The sequence below is a fragment of the Saccopteryx bilineata genome, chromosome 6 (assembly GCF_036850765.1).
Source record: "Saccopteryx bilineata isolate mSacBil1 chromosome 6, mSacBil1_pri_phased_curated, whole genome shotgun sequence".
NCBI classification, from domain to species: Eukaryota; Metazoa; Chordata; class Mammalia; order Chiroptera; family Emballonuridae; genus Saccopteryx; species Saccopteryx bilineata.
The window spans coordinates 169,486,097-169,507,346 of NC_089495.1; the positions used below are offsets into that span (position 1 = coordinate 169,486,097).

The 21,250-nt window shown below is 48.8% G+C and overlaps 1 protein-coding gene across 2 annotated transcripts in view; it reads right to left on the bottom strand.

Annotated features, from left to right (window-relative positions):
• The window catches only part of SLC24A3 (solute carrier family 24 member 3), a 654,625-nt gene that overhangs the window by 457,067 nt on the left and 176,308 nt on the right, over window positions 1-21,250 (bottom strand). For both annotated transcript variants that reach the window (XM_066234658.1, XM_066234657.1), the window contains one exon: window positions 4,215-4,340. In XM_066234658.1, the coding sequence (XP_066090755.1) occupies window positions 4,215-4,299 (85 nt within the window). In that variant the 5' untranslated portion in view covers window positions 4,300-4,340. The remainder of the gene's footprint in view (window positions 1-4,214; window positions 4,341-21,250) is intronic.

Below are 21,250 nucleotides of genomic sequence, written 5' to 3' on the forward strand. Positions count from 1 at the left end.
AGCAAGTTGGACCTTTCATGCTTCGTTGTAAGTCATGCCAGCCCTGTGAATTTTTTTTTTTTTTTTTTGTATTCTTCTGAAGCTGGAAACGGGGAGAGACAGTCAGACAGACTCCCGCATGTGCCCGACCGGAATCCACCCGGCACGCCCACCAGGGGCGATGCTCTGCCCACCAGGGGGTGATGCTCTGCTCCTCCAGGGCGTCGCTCTGCCACAACCAGAGCAATTCTAGCGCCTGGGGCAGAGGCCACAGAGCCATCCCCAGCGCCCGGGCCATCTTTGCTCCAATGGAGCCTCGGCTGCGGGAGGGGAAGAGAGAGACAGAGAGGAAGGAGAGGGGAGGGGTGGAGAAGCAGATGGGTGCTTCTCCTGTGTGCCCTGGCCGGGAATCGAACCCGGGACTTCTGCACGCCAGGCCGACGCTCTACCACTGAGCCAACCGGCCAGGGCCAGCCCTGTGATTTTAAACCACTGGACTCTGATATTACGGTTTAAATGAAAAAATAGTAGGATCCCAACTCTTATTTGTTCATGACTTACACCCTGGACCAGTCTGCCCTGCTGGCCAATCTGTGTCCATCCTCCAGTTCCTGTTCATGGGCCACATTCATCTTCTGGACTGGCCGTACCCTGCTGATCTTGGAGGGTCCCCTGGCTTCCCTCCTCTATTCACATCCAACAAATTATGGCCACCCCAGTGTACACCTGACCCAAGGACAGCAGCATCTCCGTGGTCCTGCCGCACAGACCCAGCAAGTCTTCCATCTTCAACGCCTTTAGATCAACTAAGTCAGGCAGATACAGAAAGCCAAGCTCTATATCAAGAGACCCCAGAAATCTCAGGGTAAAGCCCATGCCAAAGGCTATCATCTTAAATAGTTTCCTTCTCCCAAAGTTTATTTGAAAGAAGCACTCTGAGGAAAAGCTCATTTCCCTAAAATATCAAATAACTAAAAACCAAAAGAAGATGGATTTTTTTTTTGGAGACAGACTGCAAAGTATATAAATAAAATTCTGCAAAGTGTAGAAATAAATAGTAGAAAATATTCACTTTTGCTACAGTTAGCCACCACCCTCAATACCACATTTGGCTAACTTAATTTCCCGTGAGTCAAATTTATCCAGTTGAATTTCTCTTAATAGGTCATCTGAGTAAACATTTTCAAGTGTTATTTACCAAAAAAACAATACATTTCCAGGCTTCAGATGAAATTGGCAGTGTCCAACTAAGAAAACAACCTTAAAAATTCACAGAGGGTGAGAAAAATTGCAGAAAAGTCGGAGCCCAGAGGTCAGCTTTTGTGCAATTCTGGAGGTAAGAACCGCTACGGAAACCATGGCTTCAGCAGCCGAACAATGCCATTTACAATAAAAATCCAACCCGTACAAAGCAGCGTGTCTTTCAAGTGGCAGCTATCATACGAAGAGTGTCATCTCCATGCTATCACACCAACAGACAGGCATCCTTAGAGAGGAAACCCTGCATCCTGCTGTCCCCTGGCTGGGCGCTGGGCTCCTTGTTTTCAGAAGAAAAGGGAGAGAGAAAGAGAGAAGGAGAGAAGGAGATGGAGGTGAGGAGGGAGAGGTGGAGGAGGAGGGAAAAAGGAGGGAGGGTGAGGAGTAGAGGGAACAGGAGGAGAAGTGTGGTATGATGTGCAGAGACAAAGACGTTACACAGGGAAGTGGAGTGGAAGTTTCCGTGAATCTCTACTCTGGACATTTCTTGGGTTACTAAATTTGTACCGTGGAAGGCAGAGGAGAGAGAACTAGCTGTAGGTCTACTTCCTAGGTGAGGAAATGAACACCCCGCACCCAGAGAACACCATGAGCATAGTGCTCATTCCATCTCACGTCTCTGAATCTTCTCACGCCAATGGCAGCTCAAGCCAGGGGTCCTAAGACACAGACTGAGAAGTCCTGCATCACCTTAAGTAGCACTAGATGTACTTTATAACAAAAGCCTAATTAACTCCTGCCTTGTGACCTGGCACATTACTTATATGGCCACGGCATGGGCTATAACAAGAGCCTGATTAACTCCTACCTGTGAGCTGGCACATAACTTATATGGCCACGGCATGGGCAGGCTGCCCAAGTGCTCACTCAAGTCCTGTGTAAAGTAACCACCCCTTCAAGCACACAGAGCACGTGATGGGTCAGCCTTGTAAGCACATGACTGCTTAGCTTACATCATCATAAAGAGGAAGAAAGCCCATCTGGAAACCACCCGGCTAACTTCCTAGTCCCTACTTTTAAGATGTCTGAGAACAGACACCACTACATTCAACTAGTTCAAGTAACAGTCACTGAACTTTGACCTGTTAAGGAAAACTGGGCAACATGTAGTGAGTGGCTCTGCCTCTGTCCCATTTCAGCTCCTCTTCCCCATATAGTCGGATAGAGCAGAGAAGATGAATACTGTTACATTTTCATTCTAAATCAGGATCTCATGAGTGCTTTGGTTCTCCACTTTTTGCAAAAATATCCTTGGGTAAACACCGAGAGTAGTCTTCTGACAGTATTCAGGAAAGAACACCAAGATAACCGGTAATGACGTGTGATGTGTGTCTGTGCAATGTTCTGATCACATTCTTATAGAAACAGAGGATTCTGAGAAGCATTGTGCCCATAACCATAGTGAGATCTTCCAACCTGTCTGTGTTTGAAGATGGTATGTGAGCCTCTCTGCCCACCTAGCTGACTGCCCAGACCTGGGTCACCTATGAAAGTGACCTGTTGACTAAACCAGACACGCCATATTTGCCCATTCCCGTGAGGAGGGGCTGGAGCGATGGGTGCCCTGAGCAGACCGTGGGGAATTCATGAGTGAGCCCCAACCATGGAGCTATGGCACGCAGAGCACTGAGCTGTTATGCTTTATTACTTCGTTGCCAATTCTTACAGCAAAAGGGAAAGGTCAGAGTGATTACTTAGTTTCACAAAGAGGCAAAGAGTGGCTTAGAAAACCTCTTTATTTTGCTCAAAGCAAACAGCTTTCAAGTTTCTAAGCTAGGATTCAAACCTAGGTGAGTGTGATCCCAACTCAGATTAGAGATGGGGCTCTCAGATGTACACATCCACTCTATATCCTTGAACTGGAGAGACAGGAGAAATGTCCAACGACAAATGAACCTTCTAAACCAGCCTGTCCAACAGACGGCAGGAATGCTTTATTATCTGTGCTGTCCAATATGGCAGCCGTGAGCCACACGCAGCTCTTGGATAGTTGACATGTGGTTAGTGTAACTAAGAATCTAAATTTTTAATTGTATTTAATTTGAATTCAGTCACTACTGAATGTCCATATTATACAGTGCAGTTAGAGACATTTGATATAAAAAAAAAAAAAGAATGGTCTGGGGTGGTCAAAGCAGCTTAGTGAAGAACAGAGGCTCCAGGTAGGCCATTGATACGTTAGGACTTGAACAGGACCCCTCCTGGTTCAGGCATGATCATCTTCCCTACAAAATCTGGTTCAGAGTCAAGGGCCCCAGAAATCAAGTCCAGTCCCCATAGTCCACAGATGATGAAATCAAGACTGCGCCTCCTGGGTTCTTATTCTTGTTGGACCAGCCCTACACAGCATGAGGGCTCTTCCCTCCTGCATTGTCCTCCTGCAGCCCTTCCTCTCCTCCCTCTCCCCGCCCCTGCTTCCCCCGTCCTCCACTGCCGCCAGCACCAGCAGGTGCTGGGCTTACGCTCTTTCTAAATATCTGGACATATTCTTTCCTACCTATACACTGAGTGATTTTCTCTCTTGCAGTGGCTTTTAATGTGCTTTATTCTTCCACAATCTGCCACTTTGAGAAAGGCATTTCCTGATACAGTGAGCAAAGCCACTCACAGAGAGATCACATCACTTCCCTAAACCACAACCCCAAAAACAGGGAAGAGAGCCCTCCACCACTGCTGGACCCATACATGGCTGAACGCAACATCCCGGAGCTGGTCATCATATTGTAGCTGACTCCATTCTTCCTCATACAAAAAGTGATCACTGGGATGCCTAACACTGTATGTCCCATGACTCTGACTTACCTTTTCTGCAGCTCCCCTAGGAAAACAGGTAGAAACAAACCTGAATCTCACCTTTGAGTTTCTTAGGCACCTGCCCTAAATGTCCTTAGAATCTCTCTGGGTTAGAACTTAAAAGAACAAATGGCAGTCAGCTCTTCCTCAGCCACAACCACTGCCCAGAGTGCTGTGCCCGTTACCTGGTTCAGTGCAGTTCTTGCTCTTCTGTCTCGTGTCTTCCGAAGTCAGAGTGTCATTCACCTGCATTAACTTCCTCCCCACCATCCACTGTCTGTCTTCCCCAATGAGATCCACGAAGTCAAGGTCTAGGGAGAAAAAGATAATAACGACACATCACTCATCGGCCTTCACCAATCTGGGTACCAGTGTCTCAACTGGCCATCAGGTGCTCAGCCCCACTTATACGCTCTTAGGCCTTACTATTGTATATACTTCCTCTGGTTGCTGGATCCTACCTGGCCCAACAGAGGCAGCCCTCAGCCAATCACTCATGGGAAGTAGTACATGAATACCTCACTGCTCCAGCGGGATGACTTTGAGGTGTGTATTCTAAACCGGACTCCAGAGTTTTCTCAACTCAGATTCCACTCTAGTCATTGACAATGTAACTTTGATGATAAAGCACACTTTATTGCCTGCTATTCTTTCCCATCTTAATTCCCCACTCCCAAAAACATGCTGAGAAATGTAAAACAACCAACATCCTGGGGGATGAGGAGTCATTTGTAGTCATGGGCCAATTTCCGTGGTGTAAAGAGTCCCATTACAGCCTATTTCAAGCTATCAACATGGCCTCACTGAACATGAACTTAGGAAGAAATGGGCACAGTTAGGTCCATGAAGTCAGTATGACTGGCTCCAGCCCACCGGCATCTACTCTCCTACTAGAATTCCTTTGACCTGCTGCCCAAAAAACTATCTGCAATTGAATACTTGATCAGGACCAGCTTCTGAAGGGTTCCCTGTGCTAAGATACCATTTTCACACCCAAGAGCCTAGGCCTGGCAGGCCACATAGCAAGGTTTCCATAAACAGGAGATGAAGGCAAGCACGAGGAAAAGTAGACCACAGAGCATGTGAAGGGGACAGCATGGGACAGTGAGGAGGGCTGTGGCCGAGAGGACTGTGGGGGTGAAGTGTCAGGAAAAAGAACAGATACCGAAAAGCACAGAAGAGGGGGGACACGGTGTTCTGCATTGAGGATGTGTTGAGGTTGAAGTGTCTGTGGAGCACCGAAAGGGAGGCGTGCTGCCTATGTTGCTGTGACCCCTCAGGGGACAGAGAGCCACAGCAAATAGGGGTAGTGTGAAACACGTATGAATGGGGTCTCCCTAAGGAGGAGGGGAGGGAACCAAGCAATAGGAAATGAAGCAAGAAATCATGGGGACCTGTGCGTTCCTTCAGAGAGCAAGCAGAGTAAAAGAATTCAGCAAAGGATCTATGAAAGGAAGAGAAAAGGTAAGGAAAACGGTGTCACTGAAGGTGAGCAGGCAGAGAATTCCAAAATGAAAGAGTGGCCAACGGTCTTGACCACTACGGACAAATCAAAGAGGACAAAGGCAAAGAAATGGCAAAGCTGGACGTTAGGGTCACTGGGAAGTGGAAACAGCTAGCAAAGAGGACTCCTTCTAGTGCCTTGGCACCAAACAAAGATCTGACATGAGGCAATATCAAACCCCTGAGTGTCCAGAGTTGCTGTGGTAATGGATTCAAGTATACGACAGGAACCTAATTCAGGGGCCAAGTGGCCTTCACAAAAGGATGGAGGGTGTGCCACATCCAGCCGCATCCATGTGGTGTTCTGAAATGGTCAACGGAAAGCTGAAGGTCATCATATCCATTCTTCTATTTCCATGGTAATTCACAGTTTGCTAAATAGTTTCACCTTCATTACTCAATCTGAACTTCATGACATCATTGGGAAAGAAAGGGGGAGCACAAACACTGTCTACTTTGCCACTGTTGTTGCTTCAACACCGAAGAACTGCTGGATCAGAGAAGTTCAGTAAGCATATATCAAAATCATTATTCCCATCTTGTGGATGGATAAACTGAGACTCACAGAAGTTTTTGAAAACCACAATGCTTGTGAACATCCTAAACTAAGCCAACAGGTCACAAAAAATATCAGCCACTCAAGCACTGAGGTCTTCCTTAGTCCAAGGGAAACTGCCCCAGACGTAAAATTATCAGGATATCTAATTAAAACCTATACATGTTGGCCAGGACAGCCCTGAGGAATTTTCTTAAAAAAGATTAAAAAAATAATAGACTGTGGAGCCTAACTACAATAAATGAGAACTTTGGACTTTGAAATATAATACCTACATGGTAGCCACATATATCAGTTTAGCCAAAATTGTGAGGCTTATACCAAAGATAATTCAAGGGTAAAACAAGCATTTGTATAATCTGGTCAACCTGAATGGTTATTCTAATGATTCAGACTGGTGACGAGCAAAGAAAACAGTTCAAAAACTCATGTAGAAACAATAAGGGTCTGTGGCCTTAAAATCCAACAAGCAGCCCTAAAATGTGAATTGAATACCATATTATCATAAATAATCTGAAAGTGTGGAGGAAGACATCCATTTGTTTCAGGACAGGTTTCTGCAAGACCTGGGTGGGATCCAGGAACAGGGACATGGGACAGGAAAGAGAGCCAGCTCATAGAGCAGGGGTCCCCAAACTTTTTACACAAGGGGGGCCAGTTCACTGTCTCTCAGACCATTGGAGGGATGGACTATAAAAAAAACTATGAACAAATCCCTATGTACACTGCACATATCTTATTTTAAAGTAAAAAAACAAAACGGGAACAAATACAATATTTAAAATAAAGAACAAGTAAATCTAAATAACAAACTGACCAGTATTTCAATGGGAACTATGCACTTCTCACTGACCACCAATGAAAGAGGTGCCTCTTCCAGAAGTGCAGCGGGGGCCAGATAAATGGCCTCAGGGGGCCGCATGCGGCCCGCAGGCCGTAGTTTGGGGACCCCTGTCATAGAGGGTGCGTGTCAAGCAAGTTACTCAAATGAACCGTTTAGAGCTTGACCAGTCCGACACCCAAGGTGAGGGAGTTTGGGTATTTATCTACCTACTCCTGTTTGCCATTGGTTGAGGGCTGTTCCCAGGGGACACTAATTTCCTGGCACATCCAACCTGCGGCATGTCCAAGGGAGGTTCTGGTGCCCGGAAAAAGGCCCTGGACAATGAGATACAGGTGCAGAAAGCTGACAGAACCAGTGTGCGCTGAAGAGGTAAGAACAAAGTGATGTGGGCAGGGCACCAAAAGCATGTGCCAGCCTGCCTAAGATCCAGAGATACAGCTGTGCTGTGGCCCAACACACTGGCCACTCTGCAGCTCTCCTAATCTGGGTCAAAGCAAGTACTTTATGATGCAGCAACGCAAAGATTTGCAAAGAAGCAAGAGTGTCGCTTCCAATGACTTCCAAAGTTCTTTCCTAGGCCAAGTTTCCACGGTTCTGTAATTGTGAGAGAAAAGCTGATACCAATTAAGAGATGTAAAAATAAAGCCAGCTATTGTAGCAGAAAATTAGAGTATATATATATGTGTGTGTGTGTGTGTGTGTGTATACATAATGATTCAGTATCTTCAGGAATTAGAGACTATTAAAGCAGCGCCTCTGGATTCCAAATCTACAAACTTTTATCTGAACAAAAATATATTTTACCACTGACCATTAATGCAGAGATCAGACTCTGAGAAAATGAGAAAGATGAAAGCAAAAATCCCATTCACTTACTTCCCAAAAAGATCCCAGTGTGACAATATTATATCCTGTTCCATTTGTCCTCACAGAATTCCTGGTGAGGTAGGAAAAGGCAGTTTGTTTTGGGTCAACTTTTAGAGTAAAGAAGTCAGAGTCAACCCATGGCTTCTGTTCACCGACTATCTATTTATGTGCAAAGAATTCCCCTCCAGCGTCTTTCAGCTTACAACAGTATTACTTTGAACTATTAGCTCCAAACTGAAGCACAATGAGGTTAAAAGACTCAGCCAAGGTCACACAGGAGCAAAAAGAGGCAGAATGGGATTTGAAGGCAGCTCTGGCAGATTCCGGGGAGGATGAAATTCATCTGGGTGCATTATTTTGCTGTAGAAAGACCGATCAGCAATGCAGCCTGCATCATGTAAGAGGCTGGGGTGAAGGCAGTCTTACTGGACTTATTTTCAACACGGTAGTTTCCTCAGGACCGTTAGGAACAATGGTGAGGCACGCGCACCGCCCCACGGATGCAGCACAAGGGGAAAAGAAGATGCCTCTGAAGCGCCGTGGGCTGCACAACACTCCGCTGGTGTGGACCGCCCAGGGACCGCGCCCGTCCCATTGGTCAGGGCAGGGCGGGTTAGTCTTGACTTAGGGAGGAGGGACAGAGGGTGGGCAGTGAAGAAGGCGAAAAGGACCTTGCGAGGTGGCCACCCTTGGTCCTTGCACTGCTTTCCCCTCATCATCTCCTCAGACTTCCCTATGGCAGAGGCCGCTCCACAAAGCTACACTTGAGCAATGTCAACAAAAACACTTGGCCCCTGTCCACTGCATTCTTGGCTCCTCATCTACCAGGCCCTGGAAGCGCATGCTGGCCTAATTAGTCAGGGCAGGGGTGGGGACAGGCAGAGGGGCAGCAGGCTCACATGTCCCATGGCACACGCTGGTGAGCAGAGGTGGCGTGTATGACTGCAGGCTCTGGGGGCAGGGGGCAGGGGGCGAGGCAGGAGTGGGTTGCGGAGACAGCATGGGGTGCCTGCTGAAAGGGGAAGAAATTCTCAGCCTGAGACTCCAGCCACATGTGCTAAGGAAGGGAAGAAAGTGGAGGCTGGTGCCAAGTTTCCATTACAGAGCTGAGGGCTCACCCTCTGCGGCTCATGCACGCGCGCGCTCTCTGTTTCTCCTCTCTCTCTCTCTCTCTCTCTCCCTCTCCCCCCCAGTTTCCTTCTACTTCCCTGTGACTGGGGCTTGGAGAGCCCAAAGATTTCTGACATCAAGAATGGGTTTCCTTAGCCGCCCCAGGTCCCAGCCTTCCCTCCACACCCACAGGGCTTCCACCCTTCCCAAATTCCGGCCCCGGGCCCCGCGGAGAGGTGGGCCCGCCTGCTCCCTGGGGAGGGATGAACTCCATCACACAGGCGATGGGCAGCTGGGGGGCTGCAGCGTCATCATCACCACCTTGCACGCCCCTCACCTGCGCCAAGCAGCTGTCCTGCAGCATGCACCCCTGCTCTCACAGGGAGTTCCGGCCATCTTACTGCTACTGCTGATGGGTTGAGTGGCTGAGCCCACATCTGACTCTAAAGCCCGGGTAGGTATGTCCCACCTTGTCCCAGAGCTCTGGGTGCCCAGGGAAAATGATCTCACAGGGTCAGCAGGCTCACTTGGAGAGATCATGTTAACTTTCCCCTCCCTGAGAACTCGAACTCTACATTTGTTCTTTAAAACCTGGGGTGGACAGTGCCACCCCTCTGAGACACCCGGAGGGCCAGGGCAGCAGCCGTCCACTTGCAGATGAGGAAACTGAGTCTAACGCAACACAGTTAACACCACAAAAGGCAGAGCCAGTGGCAGCAGTGACCAACTTTGGCTCCGAGGCAGGCTCAGCACACAGAGGTTATAAATACCCCACCCTGTGGTTTACACAGCTGTCTCCACTCTGTGCCCCCCGGGTTGTCACCCTGGGTCCGTGGTCAGTTTTGCATAAGCCCTAAGCCAGCGGATGGCTCTCTGTGGACTCAGTGAGCCGAGCGAATCTGCCTCCCCCACACTGTTCTTCCAATAGCCCCTTCCTGACCCCACCCCGAGAGTCTCAGGAAGGGGAGCCCGGTGGCTGTCCCTCTCAGGTGAAGAGGGGGAGCAAAGGAGGCGCTGGCTTTCTGCATGTGCAATTTCACTTGGACTTCCCAGATGAAACAAGAGCATCTCCCTGCCTGGTTCTTGCTCTTGGTCTTTGAAAGGCGTATGAACTGCAGAGGCTGTGAGCTCTCCAAGCCCAGCAGGAGAGCAGGAAGCCGGAGGTCAGCAGGCTGCGCACGGGCCCCCCTCCGTGCCGCACAGCTCCAGGGGCACAGAGGGCGAATCCAGAGAGCTCGGAGCTGCAGAGGCCACGGACCCCTTCTAATTTTCTTCCTCTAGTTGTTTACACGCCCTGCCCACTGGGTGGGGACTCTGAGACCCCAGTGGGCTGGGTCAAGTTGTCCCTCTCGTGCACTCCCCCTCAGCGATGGCAACCACAGGCAGCAGCCTTCGTGCTAAATTTAAACATCACCACAGTGTCGAAGCACATGTTCCAGCGTCAAGAGGAAAAGCCTGTTGCAAGTTGAGGTTTTCTGGTCCCTCGGATGGGCCTCCCTTTCACTCAGAGGGGAAGGAAGAGAGACCAGCAAGCACCTGCCCCACTGAAGCAGGCACTTCCGCAGCTGCTGCCCTCCGGAAGTCCCCTACTCAGAGGGTGGCTCAGGAGCAGGGGCATCTCCTGGGGGTTGGTCTGGTGCAGCCTGAGCCTGCAAGGGGCACACTGGAGGCTCCAGACCCCGAGGGGCAGTCCTGCTGGAAGGACAAAGGGAGGCTCCATGGCCCAGAGAATGACCCCTGTCTGCTGCTGTGGGGAAAGCAGGGCCCTATGGAGAAAGGGGGTGGGGAGCACGCAGTGTGGGGCTCCAGCCTCTGCTGTGGGATGTTGCCATTCACGGTGTTCTGATCCAGAGACTGGCCCTGTTAGCCGTCCCGTGCAAACCCACCCGTGGAGGGCAGAGGAAAGGCCCGACGACCTTCTTACTTCCCCCACCCCCAAATCCCGGCCACCGCTTCTGCCTTCCCTCTCCACACTGACCCCGACACAGCCCCCAGAGGCTGAGCAAACCCCCATAAGACAGTCCCTGGGACAAGGGGCCTCCGGAAGCACCCAACCCCAAAGCACGAGCCCACAGTCCCAACAGGCTCCAAATGTGGATTTTGCCACGGTTGGGCAAAACTAGGCAGGTCTGGTTTCGAGACTGAGGCAAAGGGGGGAGTCCTCACAGCCCCTGGCTGCTTCCAGAGGGAAGCCCTTCCTCCAGGCAGACTTCCCAGACCCTCCAGGAGCCTCCAGATCAGAAACTCCCAGAGAAGGAGCACATATCACAGACGGAGGAACAGACTGACTGTCCTCCCCACCCCCGCCAGGGTGTAAGCTCCAGGAGGACCCAGCCAGCCGCTGAGGTTTCCTCGTGGCTGAGTCCCTTGGCCTGAACCTCAGTGGATGCTTATCACCATGGTCCCCCAGCGTGTCACTAGAGCTGGGGCCTGGGCGTGACTCGGATGCAATCACAGGATTCCAAGGCAAGAGCTGAGTCTCCAGAAAGACCCTGGGGTGATTCAACGCCATTCTTCAGGGATCCTGCCCCTTGACTAGGGGGTTCAGTTTCAGTGACAGGCCCAGGAATTTTAGTGACAACCCTGAATCAGAGTCCAGGTTCTCTGGGTCCCTGGACCAAACTGTGTGCTTTGCAGCCTTACTACTCAAAGGGTGGCCTTGGACTAAACATCAGCATCACTGGGGAGCTTGTTAGAAATGCGGCACTCAGGGCTCACCTCAGACCCCCTGCAGGAGACTGCGTTCTATCAGGTGCTCATGCACCCGCTGAAGTCTGAGAAGCTCTGTGATGCCATATAAACCATTTATGCCTAATTCGTTCACAGACGTGGCGTGCCTTCACGTTCCTGGCACAGTGCTCAGCCTGGTCTCTCCGTCTGATGTCCAAAGTACAAGAAGTCCTCAACGTCCCCAGAGCCCGGACAGACCCCTCCCTGAGCACCACACAGACCGTGTCAGATGGCGGGTGGGCATGCAGTGCTGTCCGGCCGCTGAGACACTCCCTCCTGCATCGACCGCACCGGCTCCTTCTTCAAATTCCTCTCAATGGCTTGAGAAGATCGGTCCCGGCAGCCTGCCTCAGAGGTCTCTCTGTTCAAAACAGCTCCGTTTTATTCATTGCGCCGGCAAATGGGTTTGTTCGAAGGGCCCCAAGGGCTGACTCTGGGGAGCGCTCCCCTCCTCGGGGCCAATCTTCCTCTCGATCTGAAACACGTCGGGGGCGAGTCGGCCCCAGTTCTCGGGGGCGCTTCCTTGGCCCTCTGCTGCTCCCGCAAGGCTCTCCTGTAGTCCCTCTGCTTCCTGTCCTTCCCCAGGTCTCACCCTCTGTAGTAGCTCAGAGCTCAGGCCTCTTCCTGGCGGTCCCTCCCGACTGGCCTCCTCGGGAAAGAAGCACGGGACACCCTGCTCCTTCCTCCCTGTCCTCTCAACTCTCTCTCCACCATCCATCAACACCTCTCTCTCTCTCTCACACACACACACAAACAATATTCAACCTGGGATTTCTTCTCAACTTTAATGTGCATGCCTATCACCCACAGACCTTATTAAAATGCAGATTCTGATAAGCAGACCTACGAGACTCAGTATTTCTAACAAGTTCCCAGTGGACGCTGGTGCTGCTGGTCCAAACAACACTTTCCATTACACATTTTTCAATGAAGGCACGCATGAATGAAAGAGTCTGAGTCACACATGCAAAGTCACACGTGCGCCCGTTTCAGAAAGAGAAGCTGCACGAGTCCCAGGCGATACATCCTGCAGCAGCTCCAAGCAAGCGCAGAGCAGCTGCAACGGAGCAGACGCCTGTGGAAGTCAAGACGGTGATGGTCTGACCTGGTGAGGAGGAAGGCGACACAGGCTTTCTTCTCTTTGTACTACAACTCTCTAGACCTACCGTTAACCCCCAATAGGGGGCACCCAGCGGGTCTCTGATTGTTACAGTCTCAGGAGCAAACACTAAAGTCATGTCCACTGCACCTGGTGATGGGAGGGAAGTGAAGCATATTTCTCAGGCAGCAGGGGCACAGTATCAGCCGCCACCCTCCACCCCACCTGGCCCTATTATCCCGCATGCACAGTCAAGGACAGGAAGCCAGTTCAGCTCCCAACCTGTGCTGGTGGCCATGCAATGGGCCTCACAACAAAGATGGCTCTCAAGGACTGGTAAGGGTGGACAGAAGATGGAAATAGGGAGGCAGAGGGGGTAGGTGGCAACATGTGCACCCACAACCCAATGGGTGTAAAGTCGATCTCTGGCTCCAAACTGAAACACCTCTCAGACAAGGGTTGTGAGCTACTTGTTGTCAGGCTCTGTGAGGCTTTTCCTTTAGCCATCTATCTGGTCCAACATCCACCTGTCAATGAATTTGGGGAAATTAAATGGAAGAAACAGGAACTCCTAAAATCTTCCCCAAGACAATTTCCTACATTTTAAAAAGCAGAAACCCCCAAATACTAGTGAGATCCATCTAGATCTCTGCCATCAAAAAGATTTTCTGCAGCAGATGGAAGTGTCCTAGATGGTCGCTACCAACATGGTAGCCACCAACCACATGTGGCTAATTTAAATGTGGCTAGTCAAAATAAGAAATATAATCTATGATAGTCGTTTTAATGAATATGAATTTAAATAGCCACCTGTGGCTTGTGACTAGACTAAGAATTGGCCTAATCACATAAATAGAGTATCCCTGTTCCAAGGTCAGGAACCCAGGCAGAAATTGAATTCTGTCAGCACCCTGAAGGGGTACAGGAAACAGAGGAAAGGCAGTGGTGTGCGATAGAGGTGACAACACATTCTGATGAGACAGAGAAAGTGGGCTTGCTTGAGTTTTGTTCTCTTTTGGCTTCTGTCTTTGGGAAGAAGAAAGACAGCCAGTAGTACAGGTGAAAGAGAATGGGAAGGGTCGTCAACATTAAAAAGCAGCTCCATGCACCTGACCAGGAGCTGGCGCAGCGGATAGTGTGTCCAACTGGGATGCGGAGGACCCAGGTTCAAGACCCCAAGGTTGCCAGCTTGAGCGCGGGTTCATCTGGTTTGAGCAAAGCTCACCAGCTTAAGCCCAAGGTCGCTGGCCCCCGGTCAAGGCACATATGAGAAAGAAATCAATGAACAACTAAGGTGCCACAACAAAGAATTGATGCTTCTCATCTCTCTCCCTTCCTGTCTGTACTTATCTGTCCCTCTCTCTGTCTCTCTCTGTCCCTGTCACATAGCATCCACACTGAGTCCGGCATATCCGATAACTAATCTAAGAGAAGGGCACTGTCATTCACAGCAGGTGAAAGGCCTGAAGGAAAAGTGCAGGATGAATAAGGAGCCCTACCTAGCTCACCTGCTTGCAGAGGTTGCAACATAGTATACTTTCCGTGGGCTCATTTAAGCACATTTGCAGATATTTTTTGAAACAATAAAATCTTGACACTATTTTGAAATGAGATAAGGGGTGTGATCACAAAATCTTTTTATACTATATAGATGTCCACCGATTATATTATGGCAGAAAAAAATTTAAAATTATTAAACTTAAAGATAAATTATGCATTTCTCTTTTATAAAAAGACAACTGCTATAAATATGCAAACGTTTTCTGAGAAGACATGTGGCCACCAGCTGAGTATGCACCTATCAAATATATTCATAAAAACACATATGGGCACGCGCGCACATATACACACATACACACACATACACACACACACATACACACACGCTCATATCCTCCAAAGTGATATTGTGTTGCCCCCAACAAAATAGAAATCAGCAGCATCCTAAGCATTCAGTTTTCACCTTAAAACGTGGAAGAATTATGTAATCTGAATAAAAGCATTCCAGATAAAGTTTTAATGAGTTTGACCTATTTCTTAAAAAGATGAAAACTGATTCATCAATTGAAACCAGAAACAATGGGGAGATGTTAGCAAAAGTCACTGCTGGATAAAACTGAAAAATTAACCTCTTGATTTAGTTGATATCACCTCTCATGCTTTTCTTTCATTGAGTCTATACATCTTGGTGAATCGCCTATTTCAGAGAGGACAGCCTTTAAACTTTAATATTAAACTGAATTTTAAATTAAATTTAAATAAACAGATATTCAATTAGCTATACCTCAAACTATGGAACTAATACTTTCAAAAATGGTTTAAATATAATTCAACCACACTGTCTTCAATAAAATAATACTCATAGAATATAACAATATTAATAATGTAATACGTTAGTAAAATTGAAATGCTTTCTTCTGTTCTATTAACAAATAGACTACTTATGTTTAAATGGTTTATCTCATGTTTATTTTCTTCCTCCTATATTTGTTTCTTAATATTTAACAACCAGAGGAGGATTCAGGTTTGGTAAGCCCTGAAGCTTATACAATGTTGGGGTCCTTCCTTTAAACAGAAAAATTTATAAATATAAAATTGGATACAAGGCTATATTTTTGTATCACATAGAATATATATATATATATATACACACACACATACCAAAAAAAATACATATTACAATTATATATAATTTCTAAGTAAGTGCACATTCATAAGAACATTGTGGAGATCACCACATCAGATGACACATTCCATTCCAGCTACACATACATGCTTCCTGTGTCCTCCATTAGACTGCAAGCTACCTGCTGACAGCAATTTTTCTCAGTGTTCTCCAGCACTAGCATAGAGAAGGCATTCAATACATCTCCATTGGGAAATTAATTTTTTTAAAAACTACACAAGAGTTTGGTGCCTACAGTCCTCCCTCCCAGCATCTCTTCTCCCTTCATTTAAATCAACCTCCGATTTTCATATGGAGAATGGCCCCTCCCCATACCCAGTCTACCTTGGTCAGGCAAAGCTCCATTCACTCACAACAGGCCTGGCTAATCAAAGCCTCACATCTTGCAGGCCATGATGATTGGTTCTGAGATGTGCTCGTACCCAAGCCAAGCCAATCAAAACAGAGGTCCCAGGAGAGAGGCTTACCCATTCTCTCCCAGTGGGCTTGAAACTGGAAGGAGAGCTGGAGGCTTAGAGTCCAAGAATGCAGCCAGGACACAAAGTTGCGCAGAGCCAAACCCAGAGGCAAAGAGAACTCAGGTCCTGAGAACATCACGTTTCAGCCCCAGAGTACCTGAAGCCAGACTAATTACAACCTTTTCATCACATTTTGCTATGTATTCCCTTTTTAGCCTGAGCCAAATGGGAGTGGTTTTTATCTAGAAGAAACCGACATTCCTCACAGATACATGCTTCCACCTTTTACCTCATTCCATGTGAAATCTGGTGGCCCAGTAAAGCTCTTCCCCAAACCAACCTGCCTTCACCCTCACTGTTCGCCAGGAACACTGCTGAGCAGAGAGCACTTTCCTTTCTCTTCATAAATGTGTCCCATCCTGCCATGAACACATTGCCTCCTCAATGCCTTCTATCAACCAAAGGATAAGCTGTACAAGCACTGGAACATTGTGTAGGAATTGAGATGACTACGGGGCAAACAGAGTTCAAGTACAGGTGGAGAGAAACAGTGTGTGTTCAGCCCCCCCAATACCCTGCTGACCTGGGCCGGAAGACAGCCAGAGGCCAGCCCAGTGACACACAAGACTCTCCAATGCCACTGAGAGACTGCAGCCGTGCTTCTGATTGCAGCGCCATGCTTGCGATGCTGGGAAGAGTCCCGGTTTGGGGTTCCCAAAAGCATAGTCTGAGACCAAGACTTGGGTGCAAGCAGTTGATTGTAAAAGGGATTCCTGGAGGAAGGCATGAGGAAGAGGAGGGTAGCACAGGGCGAGGGAAGAGGGTCCGTGAGGGTGCAGCACGGAGGCCGCTGCGGCAACCAGGGCCCAACTCCCCAGAGGCACAGCACGGATGCGCCCACGACGCCTTCTAACATTGCCACCTGAAGGGTAAGGTGTTGGCTCCCTCCCCTCACCAGCTGAGGGTCGCCCAGGACCATGAGCTTCCCCAAATTCCAAGCTGCACGTTTGAGTGAGCCAGGCCTGCTCCCATCTACTGGGGAAGACTCAGAGCCAGGGAGTAGAAAGACAGGTGGCCCGTCCTGGAGGTGGCACCATTGCTGCACAAGGGACTGCACTCATGCTGAGCTGCCTACTGCAGCTGCAGCTGGGACCCAGAGAGGGTTGAGGGGCTGTCATTCACTGAAGGTGACCTGGGCTTCATCTTGGAAACAATGTCTCCTGATGTCAAGTAGGAAGATGCAATTGGTCCAGACCATGGGCATGTAGATTCTCTAATGATGTGTTCCTTTTCTCCTCTCTTCTCTCACCACTGAACTTGATGCCGGAACGAAAACATCCCCAGGTCGCTTCCCAGTGAGAACGGGACTGAGCGAGAAGAGCGGTGAGGTTTCACTTACGCACAAAGCCACTCAGTTTCCACCTCCTCCTACGCCTTGGCCCACTGCTTGCATCTTTCCAAGTCGGAAACTGAAGCCAGCCATAGGAGAGTAACCAGGTTGAGTGGAAAGATAGCATCCATGCTCTCTTGGGTTTCAGCCCCGAGTCACAGATCCAGCAACAGGAAAGGGAAGACAGGAGGGGGCGCAGGAAGGGTGAGAGGGGTAGGCTGACACGCAAAGGACCGTTCAGGCCACAGCCTAGTCCTCACTGAAGCCCTCCAAGTATGTTTCTATAGACTTGGGAATTGCCTAAGGAATGAGGCTTTGTTTATTTTCTAGAGTCCTGACAAGAGCAGACTCCCAATAACTTCCCACTTGAAAGACTTGCTGGAAACCATAATCAATACTCAGTGTTTAGGACCTGCTGTGTGCCTCTCGCAGAGGGCTCCTTGTTGCACTCTGTGCAGTTTGCTCCTTCCCCTCAGGCCTCACTCTCTCTCTCAAAGCCACAGGAGTCCATTCCATTCCAAACAGAGAGCGACCAGTCCATCACAGTCACCCCAGCCAAGGTCAGCGAGTCCTTTGACAGGGAAGCAGAAAGAAAAAAGAAAAGTGAAAGGATTTTTCCATTGTTTCTAAAAATGAAGGAAGTAAAAAACAAGAAAGAGGAATTCAACAAAAAGAAACTCCCCTACACACACACACACACACACACACACACAGGCGGGGGTGGGGGGTGGAGTAAGGAATTCTGGGACGAAAGAGCGTGCCCATCTCTTCTGGAATCACACACATTGTTCCATGGCAGAAAGATGAGTGGGCAAGAGGGTAGATGAGTCGCAGACACAGTGCATGGGTTAGTCCATGTCCCTCGTGAGGTATCGGGACATTGTGGTTCTTTTCTCAAGATCCTTTCCACTTTTTCCCACTGTGTGACAGCAGGAAGTTGTACAAAAAGAGTGGGCAGCTTAACCCCACTTCACTGCAGTGTTGGGGCACCCTAATTTTAACATGGAAGGAGGAGGGGTACAGAAGTGGCAGGTGGCCCCCTGCAGATCAATCAGTGAGATGTGAGAAGTTTGCTCGCACCTTCTGGGAAGGAAAACCTCAAATCCTCCAGTGAATGCTGCTGATGTTTTCTCTCCTTCTGTGTGAAGAGGTGATGCCTGGAACCTTTGTAGCCTTTTTGTCACCATAGGGGAAAGCACCCTTGGAATGAAGCTCACAGAGGAAGGGAGGAAAAGAAGAGAAAGAAACTGGGTCCCCAACGACATTGCTGGCCTGCTGATCGCACCAGCCTACCTGCAGAAATACCCTCTAATAAATCCCTTAATGCTTTAGACATTGTGACTTCTTTTTTATTTTTGATGGCATGAAGTGTCATGACTGATATATCATCAGATTAAACCTTTTGTTAAGAAGATATAAGGGCTCTGGCCAGTTGGATCCGTGGTAGAGTGTCAATCCAGCATTTGGGTGTGGAAGTCCCAGGTTCGATTCCCAGTCAGGGCAGATTGGAGAAGTGACTATCTGCTTCTCCCCCCTCATTCTCCCCCCTTTTATCTCTCTTCCCCTCATACAGCCATGGCTTGACTGATTCGAGCACCTCAGCCCCAGGTGCTGAGGATGGCTCCACGAAGCCTTGACCTCAGGCACTAAAAATAGCTCGGTTGCAAGCAACGGCCCTAGACAGGAGTTGCCAGTGGATCCTGGTCAGGGCACATGTGGCAGTCTATCTAGCTCCCCTCCTCTCACTTAAAAAAAAAAAAAAGATGTAAGTATTGTAATGAGAAATATCAGACTTCTGTTCAAATTACTGTTCAACAACTTTGTAACCTATTTGACCTACAACTGCATAAACATCTTAAAGCTGGCCCTTTACGGGTGTAAACAGTTTCACATATTAACCTACCTGGACACAAAGCTTTTTTTGTTTGTTTGTTTGTTTTTTAGAGAGGCAGAGAGACACAGAGAGAGGTGAGAAGCATCAAGTCGTAGTTGCATCACTTTAGTTGTTCATCTCATATATAACCTTGATGGAGAAATGTGAGGTGGGGTGGCTTAAGCTGAGCCAGTGACTCCCTTGCTCAACCAGCGACCTTTGGGCTCAAGCCAACAACCCCAGCATCATGATGATGATCCCGCGTTTAAGTCAATGACCCTACAATCAAAGCAGATGAGCCTGCACTCCAGCCGGTGACCTCAGGGTTTTGAACCTGGGATCTCAGCATCCCATGTCAATGCTCTATCCACTGCACCACCACTGGTCAGGCTGGATGCAAAGCTTTTTACTACAGGTAGTGAAAGTTCATCACAATGTCCCTGTCTCCCTTCTCAGGGATCCACTACCCATCAGGGCAAATCACCATCACTCTGTAGCATGAGTGATGGCACCTGGCACATTCTCACTCTTCCCCGTGCCCCCCATTCGTGGCAGCCTAGCAGCTAGCTCTAGTGTCCCTCAGCTCACAACAGCAGTGGACAAGGAGGATGGGAAAAGATGAGGAGTCGCTGGAATCAATTCCCATATCTCCGAGAAGTTCAGTGATGCCTCAGAGGGCTCTGTGAACACTGTCATCTAATTGACAGGGAGTCTAAAGCAAGCGAGGAACCTTGGGAGGAGCTGGAGGCATCCAAAGGGCTGGAGAGAGCCTCTCCTGGCACCTCCTGCTTCCGGGGCCACCCTGGTTAGGTTTCCAATTAGAAACACTGCGTCTGTGGCTTGAACTGATCCCAGCCTCTCTGACGACCGACGTGAGCTGTGACTCCTGCCAGATGATAAACAGGAAGTCACTGAGTAAGGGGGGCACATCATCCGTCCATGCGTGTCAGAGGCCGTCACCTAACTCGGGAGGGCAGAGCTCCAGGGACCACGTGTCCTTCACGACAAACGAGCCCATGTGATGACGCCCCAGGCCTTCTCCAAAGAGCTGCAGAGGACAGTACTTTCGGAGCTTCAACCTTTTATGGGAAGCAATAAGTCAGAACACTTTCATCTACAGAGGTAAATATAACAGTTCTCTCCACAAATGCATGCAGGGGATGCTCAGGTTATAAAAGTTAGAAATTTTATCTCTGGTTATTTTTGTCTTTGGTTCAGGTCTACACTTTACAATGATGGCTGCTTTTGCTACTATTAAGATCCCTGAATACAATACAGACGCAGCTTCAGCGATGTAATAACCCTGAGCAGTGTGTGTTGGGCACTGTACCATGGGAGGTGTGTACTGTAGTCAAATATTTTCCAGCCTGCACATGCCCCGCTCACGGCAGGCATCGTTTGGGACACTTGTACTGTGTCTCACTACCTCGCTGAGTCTGACAACAGCCTTGTGACATGGGCGTTGTCCTCACTTCTCAAATGAGAAGCCAAGAGCTCAGGATGTGGGCCAGCCATTTGTCCCTAGTTCTGTGTCTAGTTCCTGCCTTGAACTAGGCGACAGCCCCAGGACTGTCCTGGCAAAATGAAGGCGGTTTAGCCGCAGAGCCTGGCCCGGCACCCCACCTTCCAGTGCCCAGTCCAGGAATCTTCCCCTTACCGTTATCTGCCTCGACCTCACCTGAATTCTCATCTCAGCAGCATGAATGCTGCTTTGCCTAATCTTCCCTCCACGCTTCCACCTGAGGCAATTTTTTTTTGCCTGTTTTATTTTTTTTAATTATGATGGACGAATCATGAAGAGATTTTTACCATGGCAAAAAAAAAAAAAAAATGTTGCAAGCATAGCAAAGCGTTAATGGTGGAATCTCGGCGGTGGGTATCGGAGTATTCATTGTACCGTCCTTTCCAAGCTTCTGTCTGGTTGGGCATTTTCATATAAATGGCGTGAATAATGTTGCAGAAGGTCCCAGCATGAATATTAAAAGCATCCCCCTTATAGCATCCGAGATTGATATAAAGAACTGCAACATGGCCACAGCCCATGTATACAAGGAATCCCTCCAGATGGGGCAGTTTCTGTGGTCACAACAACTGTGCTGGTTCCG